Source organism: Diadema antillarum, unplaced genomic scaffold (assembly GCF_040938485.1).
Source record: "Diadema antillarum isolate AM-2024a unplaced genomic scaffold, OU_Dant_1.0 scf00000139, whole genome shotgun sequence".
Classification (NCBI taxonomy): Eukaryota; Metazoa; Echinodermata; class Echinoidea; order Diadematoida; family Diadematidae; genus Diadema; species Diadema antillarum.
This window is the reverse complement of record NW_027271028.1, coordinates 1,720,915-1,743,589: the sequence shown is the minus strand read 5'-3', so window position 1 is coordinate 1,743,589 and position 22,675 is coordinate 1,720,915. Positions and strand designations below refer to the sequence as shown.

At 36.6% G+C, this 22,675-nt stretch overlaps 2 protein-coding genes across 2 annotated transcripts; both read right to left on the bottom strand.

Moving 5' to 3' along the window:
* Positions 1–896: 896 nt before the first annotated feature.
* LOC139721167 (uncharacterized) lies at positions 897–3,233 on the bottom strand. Its single transcript, XM_071632496.1, has 2 exons — positions 2,819–3,233; positions 897–1,609 (listed from the first exon to the last, which is right to left on the bottom strand). The coding sequence occupies exons 1-2, from the start codon at positions 3,231–3,233 to the stop codon at positions 897–899; spliced, it is 1,128 nt and encodes a 375-aa protein (XP_071488597.1).
* A 10,023-nt stretch (positions 3,234–13,256) lies between these two features.
* Positions 13,257–22,006, bottom strand: LOC139721132 (basic phospholipase A2 taipoxin alpha chain-like). The gene is given in 4 exon segments (XM_071632462.1): positions 13,257–13,361; positions 14,412–14,547; positions 15,859–16,009; positions 21,937–22,006. Coding segments are annotated over 4 exon segments (462 nt in total).
* Positions 22,007–22,675: the final 669 nt, after the last annotated feature.

Genomic DNA, 22,675 nt, shown 5'->3' with positions numbered 1-22,675 from the left:
ATCTGTGCCAAATAGGAATGAAATTTCGTTGATATGCAAGCTACGTAACAAAAGCTATCTCGCAGTGTTGCAGATCTCCTGTCAAGTTCTGAGTTTTTTTTTCTATACACTTGTATTACAAAGTAATAATGACTTAAATCTTTGTATAATGTTGATATGTACTGTTTCACAAACTACGGATAATGGATCGCTCTTCATTCATCGAATTACAGAAATGAACAAACGGAGTATGAAGTTTCAGGAGGGACATTCTGGAAGAGCTAACGAGGGATCGAGGTGTGCCAATTAGTGTGAAACAAAACTTTAAACTCTCAAAAGTTGCTGTTGTCTTAACAAAATATTTTGGTTTCCTATAGGCCCTAACTGTCTGTGGCTTTATGAACTGCACAATTATCCTTATAGGATTTTCATTACATAGACAACTTCCAGTAGTTATTTCTGTTTGGTAATACTGAAGAACTTATAGAGCTTCATGTGCATTAAAGTTGAAAAGTGTCTGAATTATAACGGTAACACATAGTAGTCTGAAACATACATTGGAATATGCTGAAGAGAGTTGTTAACAAAACATTAAGATGATAACTTTAATAATCTGTACATAAATTGGCCTGCATAGCAATGAAAACATGTTTTCCTCGTACGTGTTTAAGCATTCTAAGAACATGTTATGTTATGTTATCAAGTTTGCATTGACGAATATTAGCTATATAAAGTTGTTTTTGTTTTCTGAATGAAGCAAGGTGGGAAAAACGCAGGGTCATGTCCCACATCCATATCCCCTGGAATGATGTGATTGTCGATACGGCTGCAGCAACTCTTCCGCCAATTTTGTTATGAAATTGCAACATGATGAACAGATCTATGTGATAGTCAAGGCACAATTTCTTGGGGTATCATCAAGTCTCTGCCACAGTACTTAGGACGGGTTTGGAAGCTGCCGCTTTATGTCCCTTCTGAGTCCTCCCTACTAGTGCTTTCTCGACCTGTACTGGTGGGAGCTTCAGGACACTACTCTGCTTCTCACTACCAGTCTGTGGCTCCGGCGGCGCCACTGCAGTGTCAGGGTTGACAATGTCCGGCATGTGTTCAACGAGTCCCTGACCGATGCTATCGCGGCGGCTGCCCCGTGTATTTTCCCTCGACACCGGCATGGCGAGCATGACATTGGGGTCATCTATCATGAGTCCTTCCAGAGCTTTTCGCAGTTCGGGAGAAAACTCCTTGCGGAGTTGGTTGAGGTCAAACGGTGGCGGCGTCTTTGCGCAGCTCTTGGCCCTGGCCGCCGCTTCCATCGTCTTTCTGTCAATGTTAATTTTTACCGGTATTTCCTTCATCATCTCCGTGATGTCATTCTCGTCCTCGTCGTCGCTGTCGGCGAACATGAGGAGTTTGGCGGCGGGCGGTGCCTCGACAACGCTGATTCGACGCCCAACACTCAGGTAGGCGTTGGAGGGTGCCCTGCCCAAGAGCTTGCCGTTGTCCATTGCGAGGTTGCTCTGTTTCAAGGCCGGCTGCAGCATTTTCTTGGCTTTCTCGAGGCGTTCATTGTACGATTCCATGTCCTCCTTCTGGGATTTCGTCTCATTCCGGATCGCATACATATAACGACCTGTGCCAAAATTAAAGAACACGAATGATAAAGACGAATAGGCCTATAGTTATTTCATCAGCATTACCAGATGCCAACTGTCAGTGTCTGAGTCAAGAGGATATCAAAGAGTAAAACCTTTGTATGTATGTATGTGTGTGTGTGTATGCGTGTGTTTGTCGATGAATTTATGTCTCAGCAGCATACAAATTTGATACATTCCATAAATTCGAAACCTAATCTACTTTTCCGAAGTACTTCCATAATGACAGTAATAATGAGAATAAAGCTTAGGAGCAAGAACTCTGCAAAGCATGATAATGATAGAAATGAATAATAATCATAACGGTTGCATAATGGTAGTGGGAGAGCTCATAAAGTTGATTATTGATCCGAGTCTCCCTTGGGATACAAGAGGAAATATCCTTCAAATAATAACAGACGAGCACAAAATGACATTTGATGTATATTTTGGAAATTTCCTCATACTGTTCTGATAAATCAATTAAACCATACTAAATCAAAATTAATATATCAAAAAATTAAACTTAATTCACAAAGCGGTGACTTATTTTCATGAGATGCAAAAACGAAGTCAGTTAAATCTACTCAATATTCTTTTATATTCAGTTGCGCAGATATTTGTAGATGACAAGTATGTTATTCCACCGACTTCTCATAGTTCAAAGATGATAACTCACTCAACTAATATCAAGCCCTGTAAATATCAGATGGAATTATCTCATCCATGGTGCAATAGTAACAAACGCAGCGAAAAGAAAATCTAGCAGATATCCGACGTCTTTAAGAGTGCAATTGTTGATTGCACAATGAAAAAAAAATCAAGGCCGATATTAGAAATTACCCATAATCAATTGTCTATATTGGGATGTCCGTTCATTGAAGAGACGATTTGAGAGTAAAATACACTGTAATCCCATTAATTTGCGCATGTTTACTGGTCAAGGAAAATAATGTATAGGTAAAGAAAAGGCTAAGGGTGCATTATGAGGACACAGATGTTTAATCTCATACCATTTATAGAAATAAAAGATCAAGTAAAGTACTATTAAATCTTGCAAACATCTGGCTTGAGTATATACACAAAACATCTACATGATATATATATATATATATATATATATATATATATATATATATATATATATATGTAATGCACATATATGAATTATATGCTTATATTTGTTATCAAACACAAGATACACTCACCTCTTTGTGCATACTTGGAGAGAGAATGCCGATCTTTGTCCCTGTTTTCATCCTTGACGCAGATGGAATGTCTCCTCAGGGCCCGTCTCCCGGCCTCCATCTCGTGCAGTTCCCTCTTCAGCTGCTCCTTAAGTCGCATGATCCTGGCCTCCGAGGCCCGGTGGTTCTTCAGCATCTGCTTCTCGGCGATCGTCAACCGGTTCTTCTCCCCATTGTTGACGATGCCGGTGCGATGACGGGTTCGCGCCGAGTGCTTGCGGATGTTTTCGAAGCGCCGTCTGGCCAGCGCGTCGCCCGGGTCTCGCGGCGCACGCTTCTTGCGTCGCCGTTCGGCCGCGTTTTCTTCATCGTTTGCCTGCTCACCAGGTTGCTTCGTAGCTGGACGACTAGGCCCTGTACTTTCGACGGTGATCATATTGCTCTCAGCTTAATGGATCCCGATGATGAAGTTGATCTACGTTGATAACGTGGCCATTTTGTCCAAAACTATTTTTTCTTTGACGCTCTATATTTTTTGTTGACGAAATAATGCAAATGAATGCCAGTAGAAGCAGATTATAATGCTGAAAATCCGTTCTCCAGTTGGGGATGTCTACTACAACTCCTGCCGGTAAACAAAGTCTGCAATGAACTTGACAAGAAGATTAACTCAGGGGTTTATTGCAATAATCTCTCTCAAGTATGGTATTAAGTTCACACGTACACGTCAGAGAGTGATCACGTCAGAATATGGTGCCTCACGTGGAAGCAAGACAATAACAATGGTCAAGTTTGTAATTCAGCTTTCCTTTGCGGTGAAAGTAAACGAATACCCACATAATCATCAAAAGCACAAGGTACTGTCGCCAAACATTTTCGCGGATTTCTGAAACCGGTCAATAGTATCACTCGAAAGAAGGTACAATCTGCTCGTGTGCAAAATCCAACATAGTCGTACCTTTCCAGTCAGTTGGTCCGCGACCCTCTCACCCTGGACTCTCCCTTGCGGTTTGTTTCTCCCCCTGACAACAAGCCCTTTTCAACGCCCCTCTCTGTAATCAAACTCCTATCAATGCGTATATACGGTTAACTGTTACATCGACTCCCCTTTCTCTCGGTCGGTCGCCAGTGTGTAGCGTCGTCCTATAGCTTCTGTTGCCCCCGCTTATCCCCATAATCCGGACGACTTCATCGATTTTTTTGTGAATAATCAACTGCCCAGAAGGACCATTCAGCCTTTTGTGGCGTCACGCAAGCCTATTTATAGAGGAGAAAAGAGGATCAATACTTCAACTGGGCACTCTCAAGCTACAGCCTATGTTGTTGTTTGTAAGTGTTTTGTCAAGATCCTCGATCCCTGAAAGTCGTCCTATTATGACCAGTGGTATTTCTGCTAAAATTTCATTCGTTTTATTCTCACATTGAATATACTATCGTAAATATTCTTATCATCATTGCTATAATATTTATTATTATTGTTAGGCACTATTATGATTCTGATTATCGTTATTTTTATTATTATCATCATTATTATTATTATCATTATTATTATTATCATTATCATCATCATCATTCATCATCATCGTCATCATCATCTTCATTATAGTTATTAAATTCAATGTGTTTCAAAGTTCAAATTTTTGCTAAACATGTACACGCAGGTAGAGAGCCTAACGTTGCATAATCTATGCGACAAAAAGTTATGAAAGTTATCGTGTTTTCGATGGCAACAACAAATAAAAATTCTAGGAAGCGACGTGGTTATCGACATACAACTCTTATAAAAAAAACGATAAAATAAAATCGTACTTTTGAACAATAGCAAAGTACTCAAGAGCAAACTCTTCCATCTAGGAACCATGATTACCTTGTTATTACAGCTCTCCTATGAACTGAAGAATACAGCAAATCTTTTTTTTTAGGAAGTGTAGGTAATATTTTTGTAGAAATCAGTGGGATTCTAGTCAGGCGATGACGTCTTCGTGTCATCTAGTTTGCACAGTGGTTGAGACTAAAATCTTTATTTACTTGAATTATCTTAAAGTTAAAGAGAATATTTATAATTTCTTTTAATTTTGCTGAGTATAATAAAACATGTACAATGTCGTAAATTTTAGACAACTTAATTGTGATGTACATCGGAACCGCACCTTATTGATAAATTACAGCCAGAATTATAATTCTTAGAAAAACTAGAAAAGTCAATATGTAGATAGGCCTATCATTTCATCTTCAGCTCTGATTTCGAAAAATCCCAAACGTGTTATAGCTCAAAAGTCCACAAGGCATCACGGTCCGGTTCAGATATATGTAACTCATTGTCTGATGATCTATAGAGACTCAGTACTTCTTTACATTGTTTTAAATCATCCTATTAAAAAAAAAGTTCTTCTCGCAATGTATCATTCGAATTAGAGATAATATGTCCTTATTAGCTCCCAACTCCTGAACACTGTATACTTTCACTTTTCTTCCCCCTTTACCCTTCTTCTCTTCTCTCTATTTTTGCTATTCAGGTACCCTCTTATTCTTGTCCCATATTTTCATCTTTTTTTTATCATTTTGTATTATTCCACCTTGTGTTTCCTTTTCGGTCAAATGACATTCGAAATACTTGAAAGTTTTATGTTGTTTGTCGTGTGGGTTTATTTGTTCTGTTCCTTCAATAAAAAAAAATAGAATTGTTCCAAACCGTAATGCTTAGAGGCCGTTGTCCAAGACAAGCGATTCGCTTATTGACAAATGGCTTCCTCCGCCTGTATACTTAATGTGTCGTCGTGAAATATCTGTATTATCTATATGATTATGTATTGAAAACTCTTGTTTATGTCCATGATTTGTAAATATGTTTGATAATATCATACTTATTTTTGGTTTATACAAGTGGAGAAATAAAACTTACTGAAACTGACATTGGTCACGAAGATACAAATAGCGCTTTCGATCGAATCTCCCTTTAGATATTGCAGATATGAAAAGTAATGATAAATTTTACCTAACATCACATATCAAAAACATAGAGATGACTGCAAACGTTGTATCTCAATGTTGTTGTTGTTGTTGTTGTTGTTGTTGTTGTTGTTGTTGTTGTTGTTTTAGGCAATACACAAATGATTTCACTCCGTTTATGCCTTTCCTCTCTCTCTCTCTCTCTCTCTTACACTCCATTTTACTTTGCTGAAAATTTGTTAGCTCAAATTAGAAAAGAGTAAGAAATTAGGTGAGATTGGTATCCATGCAAATCAAAGAAATCTAAACCTTCTCTTTTTATGTTTATCAATTTATCACTCTAGGAGAGCGCACATGTTCAGTAATGGGTATTCACTGTTTCTAACATGAGCGTTGATGCTGTGTTGTTTTATATACTAGTATACGTTCCCATGGCACTGTGAGGTAAGATTGATTTTAAGGTAATAAACATCTATCCACAGACGTGCTTCACAACCATACGCAGACGGGAAAATGGAAGGAGAAATCGAAATCTGGGTAATGGGAAGTTGAACCAGGGAAAGACTGTGGCAGGAGATCAGAGGTGAAATTAAGTCATTTCATGGTTTGTTTGTTTGTTTGTTTTTATAACCTAGCCACAATAATGTTGCGCAATAGCAGCCCTATCTCAAAAACAGAAAGAAGGTACATCATAAGGACTGATTCTGGTTCTTCTTAAGATAGTTCTAAACACGATCGTCTCAATTAAAAGCAAGACGCCTTGAAAGAGAATACGTGTGCTCGAAGGAGGCAAGTCTTACGCAGAAGATCGGCTTTTAAGTTAAAGTAATTGGTTAACGTGAGAATGGAGGCTTTAAAGGTCTATAATGAAGGGGAAGTCAAATCGATAACTAGATATGTTCCGCTTTTCTTGGGAAGAAACACAATACTTCTCGCTGCACTCTATCCATTGGGACAGTTGTGAAGGAATTAAAAAGCTGCACAAACAAACCAAAACTCTCGAACGTCAGATTTCGGGGTATTGGCACGGCACCAAGAATTGATCAGGTCTAAGAATCAATATCACTTTTATACTGAATGTCAGGATTAATGGAAGATTTTCGGGAAGAAACAACGTAATTCATTGTGATGATGATCGTAAGCAAGATCGCAAGATCGTAATATGTAGATCCAACGCTGATGTCGCCATCGCTATCCTGAGAGGGTCCAAAGTTCTCGTCATTTATGTCGCAAAAAAGACCCTAACACACGAGGAAAAAATTCACTTTCGACCAAAGCAGTTCATAGATCTTTCTACCCAATTAAATAATCTGTCATCAACTTAACATTTTGTTTGCCTGAAACATATTGCCGTCCGGTAACTTAAGGCAAAGGCGACATTACTTTTCGCCCCAGACTGTAGTAATAAACGTTCATCATTGCAACTCAGCCTATGTTGTCGTCAGTAAATTACAAGTGGCCCGGTGGCCCGTGGCCAATAAACATTGATGTCTAGCATGTCTAGCCACCAAAAAAGATGAACATTTGGTGGTACTATCGGACAACTTAATTCTAAATGGATTGTTTTACGTTTGTTTCTTACATCGGGCCACTACATATTGTACGGAATCTTTTTCGGACCATCTAAATTTCAGACTGATTAAAAGATTTTAGTGGCCCAAACGGGAAGGAAGTTTAGTGTCGAGCCCTGATAGATTATGTGATTGTATGTATGTGTGTATGTGTGTGTGTGTGTGTGTGTGTGTAGATACGTATGTATCTGTGTCTACCCCAAATGTCTATGTTTATTACATATATTTTGTCATTTATATACTTGTGTATACAAGATAGTTGTACAAGCAGATAAGTGATTAGTACAGAGAGAAAAACATGATGATATGTAAGTTGCAGTTGATATGTGGGCCTACATCATCACAAAAGTACCAAAACGTGCACCCATGAACACCCACGACAAGCAGCAGCATAAACTGAAAGTAAAAACAAATAAATAACTGTGTATTCTCCTCATAATTTTGCCGATTGCTCACCCACCTACATTAGGATAGGGCGTCAGTTTCTCCTGAATGATATGTTAGCAAAACACTAACGTCGATATGTCTCCTGCATTATGTATTTTTACATCATGCGTCACTAATTATCATGCAATACTAATTATGGCGTTGAAAATTTTGAAGTGTCCCTTGCATCAGGGAGGTCATCACCTCTCTATATACATGCTTGCATGAATTATAATCATTCTAATACTCCAAGCCTTAATGATTGTTGCAAGCAAATAGTTGATTCTATAGGGCCATTTCTTTTTTATTCGTCAATGCATCTCTGATGAAGGTCCATGGGCAACAAGGCTGGACAATAAAATGCCTCTTATGACCATTTCGAACACGAGAAGCATGTTTTGTTAGGGACAGATCTTCATAAATTGCATACATTTGTAAATATTTTACAACATTTTCACATAAAATCATGGGGGGGGGGTGGGTGAAATGCATCGTTACCATGGTCACACTTCTATTTGGAGCTATATCAGGAGAAGCATTCTACTACAAGTAGTCTTATTTTAGTAATGGTAACGTCTTGATGTAAAGATGTAAACAGCGTGACAAAAAAACATCGATGTTAGAACCAGCCTCGGGCTCTTAGAGACTTCGTAACGACAGAGTTTTGTTGGATTGATCCTCTGTGACTAAAACCTTGAACGGACGTGAGAACATTGTACGTCAGATCTGCCCCGAGCAATATAACATTTATTGACACACCTCCCTTTCTCCCTCCTCTATTCTTTTTCTATTTCTGTCTATCTTTCTCTTTCTCTTTATCTTTCTCAATTCAACCATCCTTATTATTATTCCTTGTCTCCTCGTGTGCATACGTTAACTTCTCTCATCTATTCTTAGATGAGCAATCAGGTGACATTTTCGAGCAAACAAGACGTTACACAATAAACTCGGAGAGAAATTGAATGCCCACCTTCGTTGGCAGCAAGGAGGTACTAGGCCCCTAGTACCTCATTGGTTTGCAGCCTCCTTTGTATTTGGGACTAAGGTCAATAATTAAAGGGATCGTATAGTTTTGGTCGAGACTTAACTTCAGGTTTTTATCATTTTTTGGGGGTGAGATAGTGAGGAACCTCTTATGAAATATGAAAGAGCATGTAATTCCATGAGGATTTCAACCTTTATTTGATGAAAATTGATTTTGCAATGGCTGAGATATCCAAAACAGAGTCATTCTAATAAAGTGTGGGACCCACATTTTATTACAGTCATTTTGTTTTACTTTGTTTTTTTAATGTTTCAGCTATTCCAAACACGATTTTCATCAAATAAACTTTGAATTCCTCTTAAAATGGTATGCTCTGTACTATTTCATAAGTGTTTTCTTGGTATCTCCCGAAAAAGTTAAAGCCCAATTTTCATCTCCACCAATACTGTACCATCCCTTTAATGTGGCTTGTTATTATTAGGTGCACATTATGCTTCCCTTCGCTTCCCATTTTCAACACAATGCATGTTCTTCGTTGTATTTTTAAGCACGGTACTGTTTCTCTTTTTACATCAGGGTGTGACAATCCTTTACAATTTTGAACTTTGGAGGGGGATCCCCATGAAAAGAGTTCTTTGATCGATGCATCCCACGTACAACCGTAGTATTCTACACATTAAACCAACTTTGGGGCAATTGCACTATGAGGTAATAATCATTATACAGTTAAAGTGCGGCTGATAGAAATGTTCTGGGGAAAATGTGTCTGGGATGACAATTTGCCTAACGAAGGTGGAACTACTTTGGTATGTTATTATATTTATCGCATAATGCTGTGTCCCAAGTTATCCATAAACGTGCATGTCCTCTTAGCAGAGATGACAATTTACAGTAAGCAAACGATAGAGAAAACCACAGTGACCTGGAGATATGTGTTAATAGCAAAACAGGATATACATCAACTACTACATGCGTTGATAATCAAATGGTAATTTCTCTCTATACCAATTCACCTAATTTGTAAAGAGTATCATTCTAAATGTCACTGTCTTTTTCAGACCATTTTTGATGCTCTGCTATCATTGGTTGTGTCCGCACAGTAAAGGTGAATACAAAATACCAATAGAGCATTGAGTCATTGATGAATGTGAATCAATGACTTTAGATTAATGAATGGCAAACAAGACATATAAAGAAAAATTGAGGTGGCATTATGCGTGAAGATATCATATTCACATTTTGTTTCCCCATTGTATTCCCCATTTTGTTTGGAAATATCTGAGGAGTTGTCGCAGACTAGCTGTCCATCTAAATCTATATTCAATTCAATTCAATTCAATTCAATTCAATTCAATCATAGTTTATTTCCAATCATCGAAAATAAAAAAACATAGTACAAAGTATAACATGTGTTGAAATAAGGTTCAAACGTTTGCAAAAGATTCATGTAATATATATACGAGACAAATTATAGAACAGCATATAACATGTACAATATTTAGGAAAAACACTGTATAAATTCTTCGTGGGCGAGCGGAAAATAAATTCGATTATGGAAAATAGTGATCCACTAAAAAGCAAAGCTTGTCGGACGTGGATCGCTAGATAAATAATGAGTAAATTATATACTATTCTATAATAATATACATGTAATTATTTTGAGATACACCGGTTGGGAAAAAAATATAGAATACCAATGCTAGTGCCCGGACACTGCTCACTGAACCACGTGTACCGGGAAAATATGACAAGGACAACACGTTCGTACACACATTCGATTACCCACACGTATATACACTGTAAGACGCGAGACAGTACCGAGAGGAGAGAAGACGGTAACAATACAAGTCTACGAAGAACAAAAGACAGGAGAGGAAGAGGAGAGAAGAAAGAAGAGAAGTCTGCACACAGAACACGCCAAGTGCTGCGACATTAGGACAGGTGAAGGCTCAAGCATGAATCAAAACAATTAAAATTATCTATGATTATAAGTAGAAAGTAAATATTTTCTGAGTTTGTATTTGAATGTAACAAATTTGGGGGAATCTTTTAAACTATTATCTAAATCATTCCAAAGTCTGGGTCCGGTATAAAGAAATGTATTTTGGGCATGTGCGGTTCTCATTAATGGAAGATGAAATTCGTCGGATCGTCGCGTGGGATAGTTATGAACATGACTGTTTCGATGAAATAAATCATGGAATATTTTAGGTAAAAAGTTACTGTTGTAATTAAACATGAACTGGCCAAGTTGAAACACATACAAATCATTTACTTTTAATATTTTATGGTCAGAAAACAAAGCATCTGTATGTTCTCGGGTATGTAAATTAAAAACAATTCTAAGCGCTTTCTTTTGCAATAAAAGAAGTTTATCAAGTAACATCTGATATGTATTACCCCAAGCAAGAATCCCGTAATTTAAATAAGGTAATATCAAACTAGAATAAACAGTTAATAATGCAGATGAAGGAAGATAATATTTTAATCTATTCATTACGCCAATGTTACGTGATATAATTTTACATATGTTATCAATATGATTCCTCCATGAAAGCTTGTTATCAACGCAAACACCAAGAAATTTAAAGGAAGAAACTTCTTCTAAGGGAGTAGTATCAAATGTTATTTTGCCTGGGAGGCTATCTAAAGAATTACTAAAAAGCATAACTTTTGTTTTTTGAATATTCAATGACAATTTATTTGCGTATATCCATTGTATAACCTCCATTGTATATTACTTCTTTTACTGGCCCATCTCATGTCCTGAATGTCTATCATGGAATCCTTGTGTGTGTGTATGTGTGTGTGTCTGAGTGTGTGTGTGTGTTGTTTGTATTGTTGTTATTATCGTTATTTATTTTAAAAGCGATATGATATTATATCTACTCCTTTTGTTGTTATTTTCACATGCATACATGCATTTATATATACCGACACCTACACAAACACATGCATACACCAGTATACTACCGTACTATCCTCGTATGCCAAACAGGAATGATGCAGTGACATAACAATTAAATGGAAGATTCAAACAGGTTTATTCGTATATTAGAGTGTACAATGAAGAAGAGTTAGTAAGATATACTACCAGTAGCAGCTGTTTATGAGTTATGATTTGAGTAAGTAGTCGGATCGTATTCAATGGCATCCAGAGCTCTATGGTTCTTAGGAATCCCCATCATAATCATACCATGGATATGCAAGAAGACCCAGGAGGTTGATTATGTCGACTTATTGAGCATTGAGCTTATTGAGCTGGTCTTCATTCAGGTGACCCAAGAATTTGAGATGATGAAAGATAACGACTGCTGGGAAGAACTTATTCATGGATCTCGGGAATTTTACCTGTCTTGATAGACAGTTAGATATGTAAGTAGATAGATAGATGGATGGATAGATAGACATAGGCAGATTGATTGATTGATTGATTGATTGATTGATTGATTGATTGATTGATTGATTGATTGATTGATTGATTGATTGATTGATTGATTGTTGGTTTGTTTGATTGATTAATTGAGTGAGTGAGTGATTGAGTGATTGAGTGATTGAGACAGATTGATTGATGGATAGTGACAGCATTAAGATAAGAGAAAAAACAGAACCGAAATGATTGGCTACAACAACTAGAGTATTTGATACGTCTAGCTCTTCGATGTGTTCACCTCCCTACGGAACCCTCCTCCAAAGCATCATCATTTCTTGCATTTTGTTGTATTAGACCTACTAACAGTGTCAGGACCAAACGTCACTGAAATTGTAACCGCCGGTGACAGAGTTAAAGAAAATTTGGAATTGCACTTCCGATTACCTAGCACGTGGACAACGCTCTGCAGCAGCTACAAAATATTAAGACAAGAGACAAAAATCCTGATACAAGGGCATGTTGCCGATTATTTTGTGTTATAAGGTGGTTTAATCGACAGCATGACTGATGTTTTGCCACGACTATCAGATTTGTTCCGTCATGTCATGAGATTTCTTAACTGGTTCGTATAGCAAGGGCTAATTCTTTATCTCATAACCACGGTTTGGAGTGTATCAGTATGTTCCTTTGAAACCGAAATGTTAACCAGGGGTGTAAGGGTACTTATAGAAAAGAAGTAGAAATTAATTTGAAAAAAGAATCTGAGACTTCATGAGCTGTTCATTAAATTGTGAACATTTCATTGTACTTGAATTGCCAAAAATCGGAGAAGAGAATTTTTGGCAGAGTACAAAGATTGAAATAAGATTAAATTCAGAACTTTGCAACATTCTCGATTCACTCAGATTTTTTATTAAATTTGATCATACGACTCCGCTTGTCAGAAGTAACATTTAGGGCAAATAATCGTGACATATAGACCAATCCTATGGCAGTCACTTTCATGCCCTACCAGTTCCGATCATTTTTGGACTTCCGCATACTGTATTGAAGTTAAAGTCGTTAAAAAAGGTATTCATCTGAAGTTTCTGGATCGTTGTGTGACATTCTAAAGCTACATTCTGAAGGTACGTTCTAACCAGTTCCTGGACAAGTTTAACAGTTAGCATTGCTGTAGCCCTTGTATTGGCTATTGAACGATTGTCTGGCAAAGCACAGCGCCGCCTGTCGGTCACACTCGCACAGTCGTCTCTTACAGGAGTTCCATCCGTCATCTGGACAGTAAGAATAATCATAAAATTGCATCATCATTCTCCGTTATAAATGAAATGCTCAAAGACAGTGAATGCATCAGATCATTGACAATATACAGCTATATCGTACGGAGCAAAGTATGCATCATAGCACTGTGTGGTTTCATCAAACAAGCAAACATGAACACATTTTGTTTTTATATACATAATGTATAATCGTATAGCGTATCATCCTTCATCACCAATTTTATTATTCGTGCAAAAATTGTTTCATAACCATTAAACAAAGTGGGGATTTATACACACTGCAATTGCAATATACAAGATAAAAGATTGATTTTAAAAGAATAATTCATCACCCAAGTGCGTATAATGCACCCTTTATACTCTAAAAAACAATTCAACTTAACCACTTTGCTTCCGTTAGCATAAAAATAATATGATCAACAAAATATCAATTATCAGAACTTTCAGTCAGTGTCGATATCCTAAAAGTGGGAACGTAAGTGAATAATAAATGATGTTGCACTGTGCAGAAATATGTCATACTATCTTTAGAGTGTCATCATTTAGCATGATTCTCTTACTTTCAAATATGATGATATTGCTATAGTAGCAATTCAAAGATTTAAAGAACCGCAGAAGTGCAAACTACATTAGAATGTCCAATCATTAATTTTATGATAAACATAAATGCTGAAAATATATGAAAGGGATCAGTTCCCCCTATTAGACTTCCCTGCTTCTTAATCTGCCAAAAAGATTAAGGAATACACTTGAGCTTAAAAAAAAAAAGATTATCATTTGCACACATCTAATGGTCGCACTCCTATAAGACATGACCGAATGTTGGCGCTGTAGGCAACAGAATGCATTTCTCAACTGGCAGAGTTAACCATTTTTCAGACTCATTTTGAATCATTTCTAGTTGCAATACAATAGCTTAAAAATCGTGTTTCGTCATGAACATGTTCCTGCGAGCTGTGTATCTTATTTCGTTGTACTGTTGAGAATGCCGAAATACTGTTGAACCAGACGGAATCAATTCAGATCAGATCCAGTACTTACTACATGTGATCCGGTGAGAGCCCGATTCGCAGTTATACTTTGAGTAACGGTAATTAGTCCAGTAAGGAGATTCAGAGCAATCGCGTATTATACCGTCGTAACATTCGTCGTGGACTTTGCAGCATCTACACGTACAATGAAATGTGTAAATAAGTCAGTTGATATACAGTCAGTCATATAGTTTGTCTCATTTTATTTATTTCAACAACTTGAAGGAAATTATAAACCACACAACACAAAAACATTACGCAACAAACACACACACACACACACACACAAACGCATAATATATATCATATATATATATATATATGTATATATATATATATATATATATATATATATATATACTGTATATAATAATAATAATAATAGTAGACATTTACAGAGCGCCTTTTCCACTGGATGCAAAGCGCTAAATGGTATTATTATCCGCGTGTTGGAATAAGAGCATGAAGACGATGAAGACAAACAAGTTGACATAATGCATTAGATTCCAACTTCATTTATTTGTAAACAAATAAATGAAGTTGGAATCTAATGCATTATGTCAACTTGTTTGTCTACATCGTCTATATACTGTATATACATATATATATATATATATATATAGAGAGAGAGAGAGAGAGAGAGAGAGAGAGAGAGAGAGAGAGAGACAGACAGACAGACAGACAGACAGAGAGAGGGAGAGAGAGAGAGAGCGCGCGTCCTAGAAAAAAAAAGAACTCTATCAGACAGCGGCTTGTGCACAAGCAATGGATATAATTCAATGTAGGCCTATACTGACTGAAAAGAAATCAGCTACGTTCTGACTGACTAAATCGTAGAATCTGGTGATGATGACTGATGATTAACAGCATTTTGTATGGCATCATAATCCGTCACCTCTTGTTCCGCGTGTGCATCTTTCACAGTGTACTCAATGGAGGAGGGTGCTGAAGAGGGTGACCCCACCCACATTGAGGAGTCATTGCAGTAGTCTGCACTTTTGTGGAATATCTGAAATATTTTCATTTCAATAGAACTTTTTCTTTAAATCAAATATATCTTGGGATTTTGTTTGCAGATTCAAAATCTATTAAAAATGCTAAAAAAAAATAAAGGGACATATACGCTTTAGAAATCCCGATCGGGATCCCTTCGTCGCCTATGGTTAAGACCATGACTATAATGTTGTGGTGTATGAAAAGAATCAAGGAAAAACCCCCTTTTCATGGACAGCTAATGACAATTATTATTTACCATTAAGGTGATTTTTTTACGTATCTACCATATTATGTTCATCTCTATGACAATCGCTATAATCATCAATATCCTTATCATTTTTGTTGGATGACACATTAACAATCACATCTCGAAAATATCAAATGTGATGTTGAAAATGTAAAAGTCCTTGATCCTTAATAGAAAATTGCGTTTTTTAACAAACGGTTCACCTGTCGGTACCGTCCACAGGTGTTCCCCTCCCACCAACGCCACACCAGCAGCCGTATCCGTTCTAGTCCCACAATGCCGACCGACCGGTGGCACATCTGACCATTTGTGAAAACTGCGGCACTGACCGCCTACCCCTCTTGCCGACATCACCTGCAGGGTCTCCGGTTTGGAGAGAGAGAGAGCGAGAGGGGAAAATGGAAAATGGAAAATGGAAAACGCTTTCGCTCAGGGCTTATTTGAATTAATGGCCAAAGACTTGACATCAGATACACTTCATTGCTCGTTTCGTATATGAAGAGGAGATAAGACACACGTGCATGGACTTCTCAATAATGAAGAAATCAACTTTTCGCGGAGTGGGCCTGAGAATAGCCATAGGGTGACAAAATTGGACTCCCCCACGCAAAGAATAATTACACACATTGCGCTTTGTGCGCTTTTGTACTCTCTGCTTCCAACTTTTTTCCTGTCCTGTAGAACAGCAACACAATGAAGAATACTTGACGAATATCATAGTAACAGTCCATTGGACGGGATTTCTGTGCCCCATCATTATACAAATCAAGAAATATCTTTGATTTTTGCTAATTTACTGTAGGTTTTCTCAGTCATTTTCATACTTTGGTCATTCAAATTCAAGAGGAAAATGGAGTATACTTTTTCAGGAACGGAGAAATAGCATTCACAACCAATGAATGCTTGAATATAGTGTAATTATTATTGTTTAAAGGTTCTACATTGTTCTCTGTTCATGTATTCTTTGTTTTTCACCTAAAAAAAGTTCGAAATTGTAAGGTCCAATCAGCAGTATATACACGACAATCTAATCAGATTTCTTGATGATACTGCATGCATGCTGACAACGCCCAAACACTAACCACATAATGGTATTATGATAATGCATCTATTTAAAGACAAGCTGACACACAATGACCTCACATATTCCCGCAAAAGTAAACCACTAAGATAGCAATAAGCAACAAATAAGACGTATACAATGTTCATGTTATCAGTTTCAATGTAGGCCTAGTCTAAATTGCTTTTTTTCTGAAGGTTTGATTTGATTTGATAATGGTTTATTGAAGCAAACATGCAAAGTAGTAGCCCGAAGGCTAGATTAAAATGCATCACCTCGAGAAACACATCAATTACATCAAACAACATACAACGTATGAATATTTCAAAAATGACAAATACCGGTTACATTAACATAAAAAAAAATGAGCATCATATAAAAAAACAATTCGTACCAATTATTAAACAAAATATATTACTTGAAAATAATAACCATAGTTATCAACGTACTCATACGCACACATATCCACACACACGCATTAACACACATACACATACGTATATACACGTGCACATCACATCCACACGTCTGTACAGATAAACCCATATACTCATCTCATGCAGCCGTTCAACTTTTGCATACACACTCACACATGAAACGGGAAATAATTATAATATCTTGCTTAATTATGATAACAATCATAAACAAACAAGGAAACGTATTGAACATCATGTTGATGAGGCTCATCTTAAACATTGAATGTATATACTTTAACATTAAATTTTTATATCAAAATAATTGTTCAAACATTAAAAAAAAACATGCATCAAATTATTCAGACTATACGAGTATTGCACTGTTGTGAATTGCAATATTGAACCGACTAAAATAAAAAAAAAAGTTTGCCCGAGACTGAAAAAACAAAACCTCTGAGAAGAAGAAAATAAAAAAAAATTGAAGATAAAATCGGTAATGAACAAACACATTCGGTACTTAAGTTGTATATCCCGGTTACTTACACTTGAATGGAGATAGTGTTATGAACATTTCTCAAATACTATATGACAACAATAAATATTGCATTAATCTTACTCATCAGAACATAAAATCTTCATTACTTAAAACAGTACATTAATATCAATAAACTTGTTCAAATATTTAAAAAAAAAGGTGTCAACCAACCTTCCGTACCATGCTCGTTTGTATGCATATACAGTGCAATTTCGCACTTTTGTCAGTCCATAAATGATAGAAGGTTCATTCAATTTAGCGAAACCCCTCGTTATTGCACAGTCTGTCTTTCAAAATTGCAACTTGTGCATTCAATTTAGCATTTCGATCAATGAAATTTGCACATGTGGCTTTCGAATTCGTAAAAAGGGCATTCAAATTGGCTGGTACCCTACGTTCATTCAGATTCGCCACCAAACGGAAAGGTATTTGAGTCATTCAATTTCGCGAATGGGCAGTCAAATTCCAAACATGTTATTATTTTTTTTTGAAAAGGTGAGAACATTTAAACGCGGATTTTTATGTGACTTTCTGTTCCATCCAAGCACTGTTAAGCAGTAAAAGTATTATATTTTTGACCCTATGTAACTCGAGTTTGTTGTTCAGTAACGCCCCTTTTCTTTCATACACGTCATTTTTGGCCTACATGTACCAATACTACAGATTAACTTAATCTTCTTACAATCATGACAGCACAAGTTGGATACAGACGTATTTATCAAGAAGAAAGAAAAAAAAATTATAGGAACATAACCTTGACTTCCTAGAACTGTCCGACTAATTCGGAATAAAGCGCTCAACGGCCAGATACGTTGTTGCCACATGCACTATATTCGGACTGGGAGACTCAATAGGCACATTGAAAAAAAAAACTGTTGCCAAAATCTCTCAAATGAATACGAAAATATGAAATGTTATGACGCTTATAAAACAAACACAATGTTGAAAATAAAACATAACGAAAGAACCTAAGCATAAACATGCGTGCTGACTGCAAAAGACGTTAGATTGGATGCCCAACAAGAGACCGGCGGGTCTAGCGCTCACCTGAGTATCGCAAGTTCCCCTTTCACGCAGTCACTAATCTTAATTATTCACAGCTCTACCAAAATTTGACCAGGCATTCTCAGGTAGAAAGATGAAAATATACGATAAGGGCCCAAATTTTTTAAGATTCATAAATTTGAGGATATTGAAGGAGTGTGGTGGAGTATGGTGCCCATTTTAATAAATTGAGATCCTAACCCCCTAGGAATGCTACCTGCTAAGTTTGATGAAAATCCATCATGAGGTTTTCAAGAAGAAGATGAAAATGTACAACATTTAGGCCCCCATTTGGACCTTCCCACCCCTCTCCCCTACCCCAAAGAGGGGCACCCCTGGATCTGTTATGAACAAACTTGAAACTACATTAATTAATGTACTAACTCATAGTATCATCTTAGCTCTATCATTTCTGATTCTAGAGAAGATTCCTTAATTTGGGGGCATTTAGGCCCCTTGGGGCCCTCCAGGTGCAACTCGGTGCCCATTTGAACAAATTGAGATCCTATGCCCCTAGGGATACTTCCTGCCAAGTTTGGTGAAAATCGGTCATGGCATTTTCAAGAACAAGCTGAAAAGGTATAATTTAGGCCCCATTAGGACCCCTCCCCACAATGATTTATCTAATAAAGTTTGACGGGCACTACCCCATGCTAAAATTCCATAATTAAGATAAGGTAATAAATGAAAAATACAACGTCAACAAAGAAGACAACGGGATATGAGATTTAAGTCTATAATTACTACCAATTTTACGCGAAATTATTTTACTATAGGTTTTCCCGGCCAATTTCGCACTTTTGTCAGTCCAATTCCTAATTGCTGCATTCAATTTAGCAAAATTAAGCGTAGATGACATGCTCGGTAGTTCAATTTTATGATCTCTTCATTCAAATTCATTTTGGAGCATTCAAATTACCTTTGGCCTCATTCTAATTAACACTTTTTCAATTGAAATTCGTAAAACAAGCACCATTTCGTCATTCGTTCATTCAATTTAGAATGATATAGTCACGTGATCACGGACATGCTGCACTCGTTCTTTCAAATTCATTTTTGGGCATCCAATTTAACATCTTTTGCAGTCAATTTAGCACCCATGTTTATGCTTTGGTTCTTTCTTATTTTTTTCTTCAACATAGTTATTGTTTTGCAAGCGTCATTACATTTCATATTTTCGTACTCATTCTAGAGATTTTGGCAACAGCTTTCTTTTTCTTCAATGTGCTTAGTGAGGTCTTCCAATCAGAAGATAGTGCATTATGTGGCCACAACTTATCTGGCCGTTGAGTGCTTTATTTCGAGTGTGTCGGCCAGTTCTAGGAAGTCAAGGTTAGGATCATCAAATGTTCCTATAATTCTTTTTCTGTCTTCTTGAGAAATACGTCTGTATCTAACTTGTGCTGTCATGACTGTAAAGAAGATGAAGTCAATCTGTAGTATTGGTACATGTAGGCCTAAAATGACATGTATGAAAGAAAATGGGCGTTACAGAACGACAAACTCGAGTTATATAGGGTAAAAAATATGGTACTTTTACTGCTTATAACAGTGCGTGGATGAAACAAAAAGTCACATAGAAATACACGTTTAAATGTTATCACCTTTTCAAAAAAGAAATAACATGACATTAATTTGAATGAACATGTTTGGAATTTGACTGCCCATACGCGAAATTGAATGACTGAAATACCCCTTTCGGCCAGTGCTGGCGAATTTGAATGACTGAAGAGCACGTGCCAATTTGAATGCCCGTTTTACGAATTCGAAAGGCACAAGTGCAAATTCCATTGATCAAAATGCTAAATTGAACGACCAACTTGCAATTTTGAATGATAGAATGTGCAGTGACGAGGATTTTCGCTAAATTGAATGAACCTTTTATCAAATGGACTGACAAAAGTGCGAAATTGGCCAGGAAAACCTATAATATCAATAATATGAGGCTTCCACGAAAGTTTATCGTACACTGTAATACCGAGAAACTTTATATGAGACACACGTTCTAAATGAACGTCGTCAAAAATGGTATCTGTGCGTAAAACTTCCATAGAATTACTGAATAACATATACTTAGTTTTCTGAAGATTTTAGTGATAATTTATTGGCTCTTATCCATTGAGTCACTTTTTTTAAATTCAGAATTGACAGTATGGACAAGAGTGATTGGATTTTGGTGGGAGATAATATTTGAATCATTGGCAAAAAGTATAAAAGAAAGTATGTCGGATGATCTACAAAAATCATTAATGTCAGTGATAAAAAGTAAAGGTCCTAATATACTACTCTGAGGGACGCCACATTAAATTAATGCTTCAAGACTAGAGCTGTGCTCGTTCAAATATAGTATTATTGTTTTGGGTTTTGCAGGTATCTCCTATACCACTCCGAGGCCTTCCCTCGTATACCATAATGAGACAATTTATGAAGTAATATTTCGTGATTAATTGTATCGAAGGCCTTGGAAAAATCCAGGAAGATACCAACAAGATAAGAATGGTCATCTATAGTATGTGCGGCGTCATCAATAAACTTCAAAAGAGCATGAATGGTGTTGACGAAACCCAAATTGGGAATTCGTAAAAACATTATAATGATTAAGAAATTTAATCGTTCTTATGAATATCAATTTTTCCAAAACTTTAGATAGGGATGAAAGTAAAGAAATATGTCTTTAATTACTTATATCAAAATTGTCTCATTTTTTTAAAGGACATACCTTAGCAATTTTCATACAGTCTGGAAAAACACCATGTAATATGAATTTATTAAAAATATGAGAGAGTGGATCAACAATAGAAAATATCATTCCCTTTATAATAAAATCACTTATATCATCATAACCGGCACTTCGTTTATTATTCATTGCAGTAACAATGTCTATTATTTCATATTTCGTAGTTGGAGCAAAGAAAATAGAACTGGGATTGGATCAACCTAAATATTTTGCAAAATGCGTATCAGACTGTAGTACTTCTTTTGCCAGATTATGTCCAATCATTGAAAAATTAGAGTTAAAAATATTTGCTATATCACAAGGATCGTCAAAAATTTTATTATCAAATCTTATTTTTGTAAAATTCGATTGCGTTTTTGATATATTCATGGCCTGCTTTAATATCTTCCATCAAAGGAGTTCAAAGGAAAATTGAGAGCAACAAGGCTGACATGACAAAGAAAAACGTTGTTATCAGACTATACCACAAAAGGTTTTAAAAATCCTTACCATTTGCGCTGACACCGCAGTGAAAAACGATGATCATGACGGCCAAAATGAGCACAGAAAGTTTCGGCATTTTCGTAGCTTTGAAAGTCGTCCAGCGAGCTAAAAGTGCAATACTAGAACGATAATTGATCGGCCTGTATCGAAGAGAAAAACTTGTTTTGTCTCAGGCACAGTCCTGATGTGACTTCTTGCATTCAAGTCGTCTCAATATTTATCCTATTAAATGTTCAGACTGTTCACTCCGTGCATTGAAAATATTCTTGCGAGCCTAAGTTGCCATTTTTGTTGTAGTGATTGTTGTTGTGGTTGTTGTTGTTTCTTCTTCTCTTTTTGAGGGGGAGGTTCTTCCTGTTTCCTTGAAGGTTGATAGTGCACATGACCGTAAAATGATCCGGTAGTCACAAAACAACAATGTTACATACTATTTACAGCATTCATCACCGGGAAGTCAACTCTAGATATATTTCGTGACAATCCATTACTTCCTTCAAAGAGATGCTCAAAACGGGGAATTTGGGGGCAAAGGATAATGCAATCACAAAGTTACACGTTTCCTTCCTTATGGCTTAAGCTCAACAAATTATAGAACGCATCGTTCGATGTACTGTGATCAGGTGTAATTAATAGACTTGAATATGTTCCCTATCTATTACATTAATTATGCTTTACTCCAGTTTTATTATACCGTATTATGGAATTTTTGTCTGGGGCAACACGCACTAATTTCTTTTACAAAAAA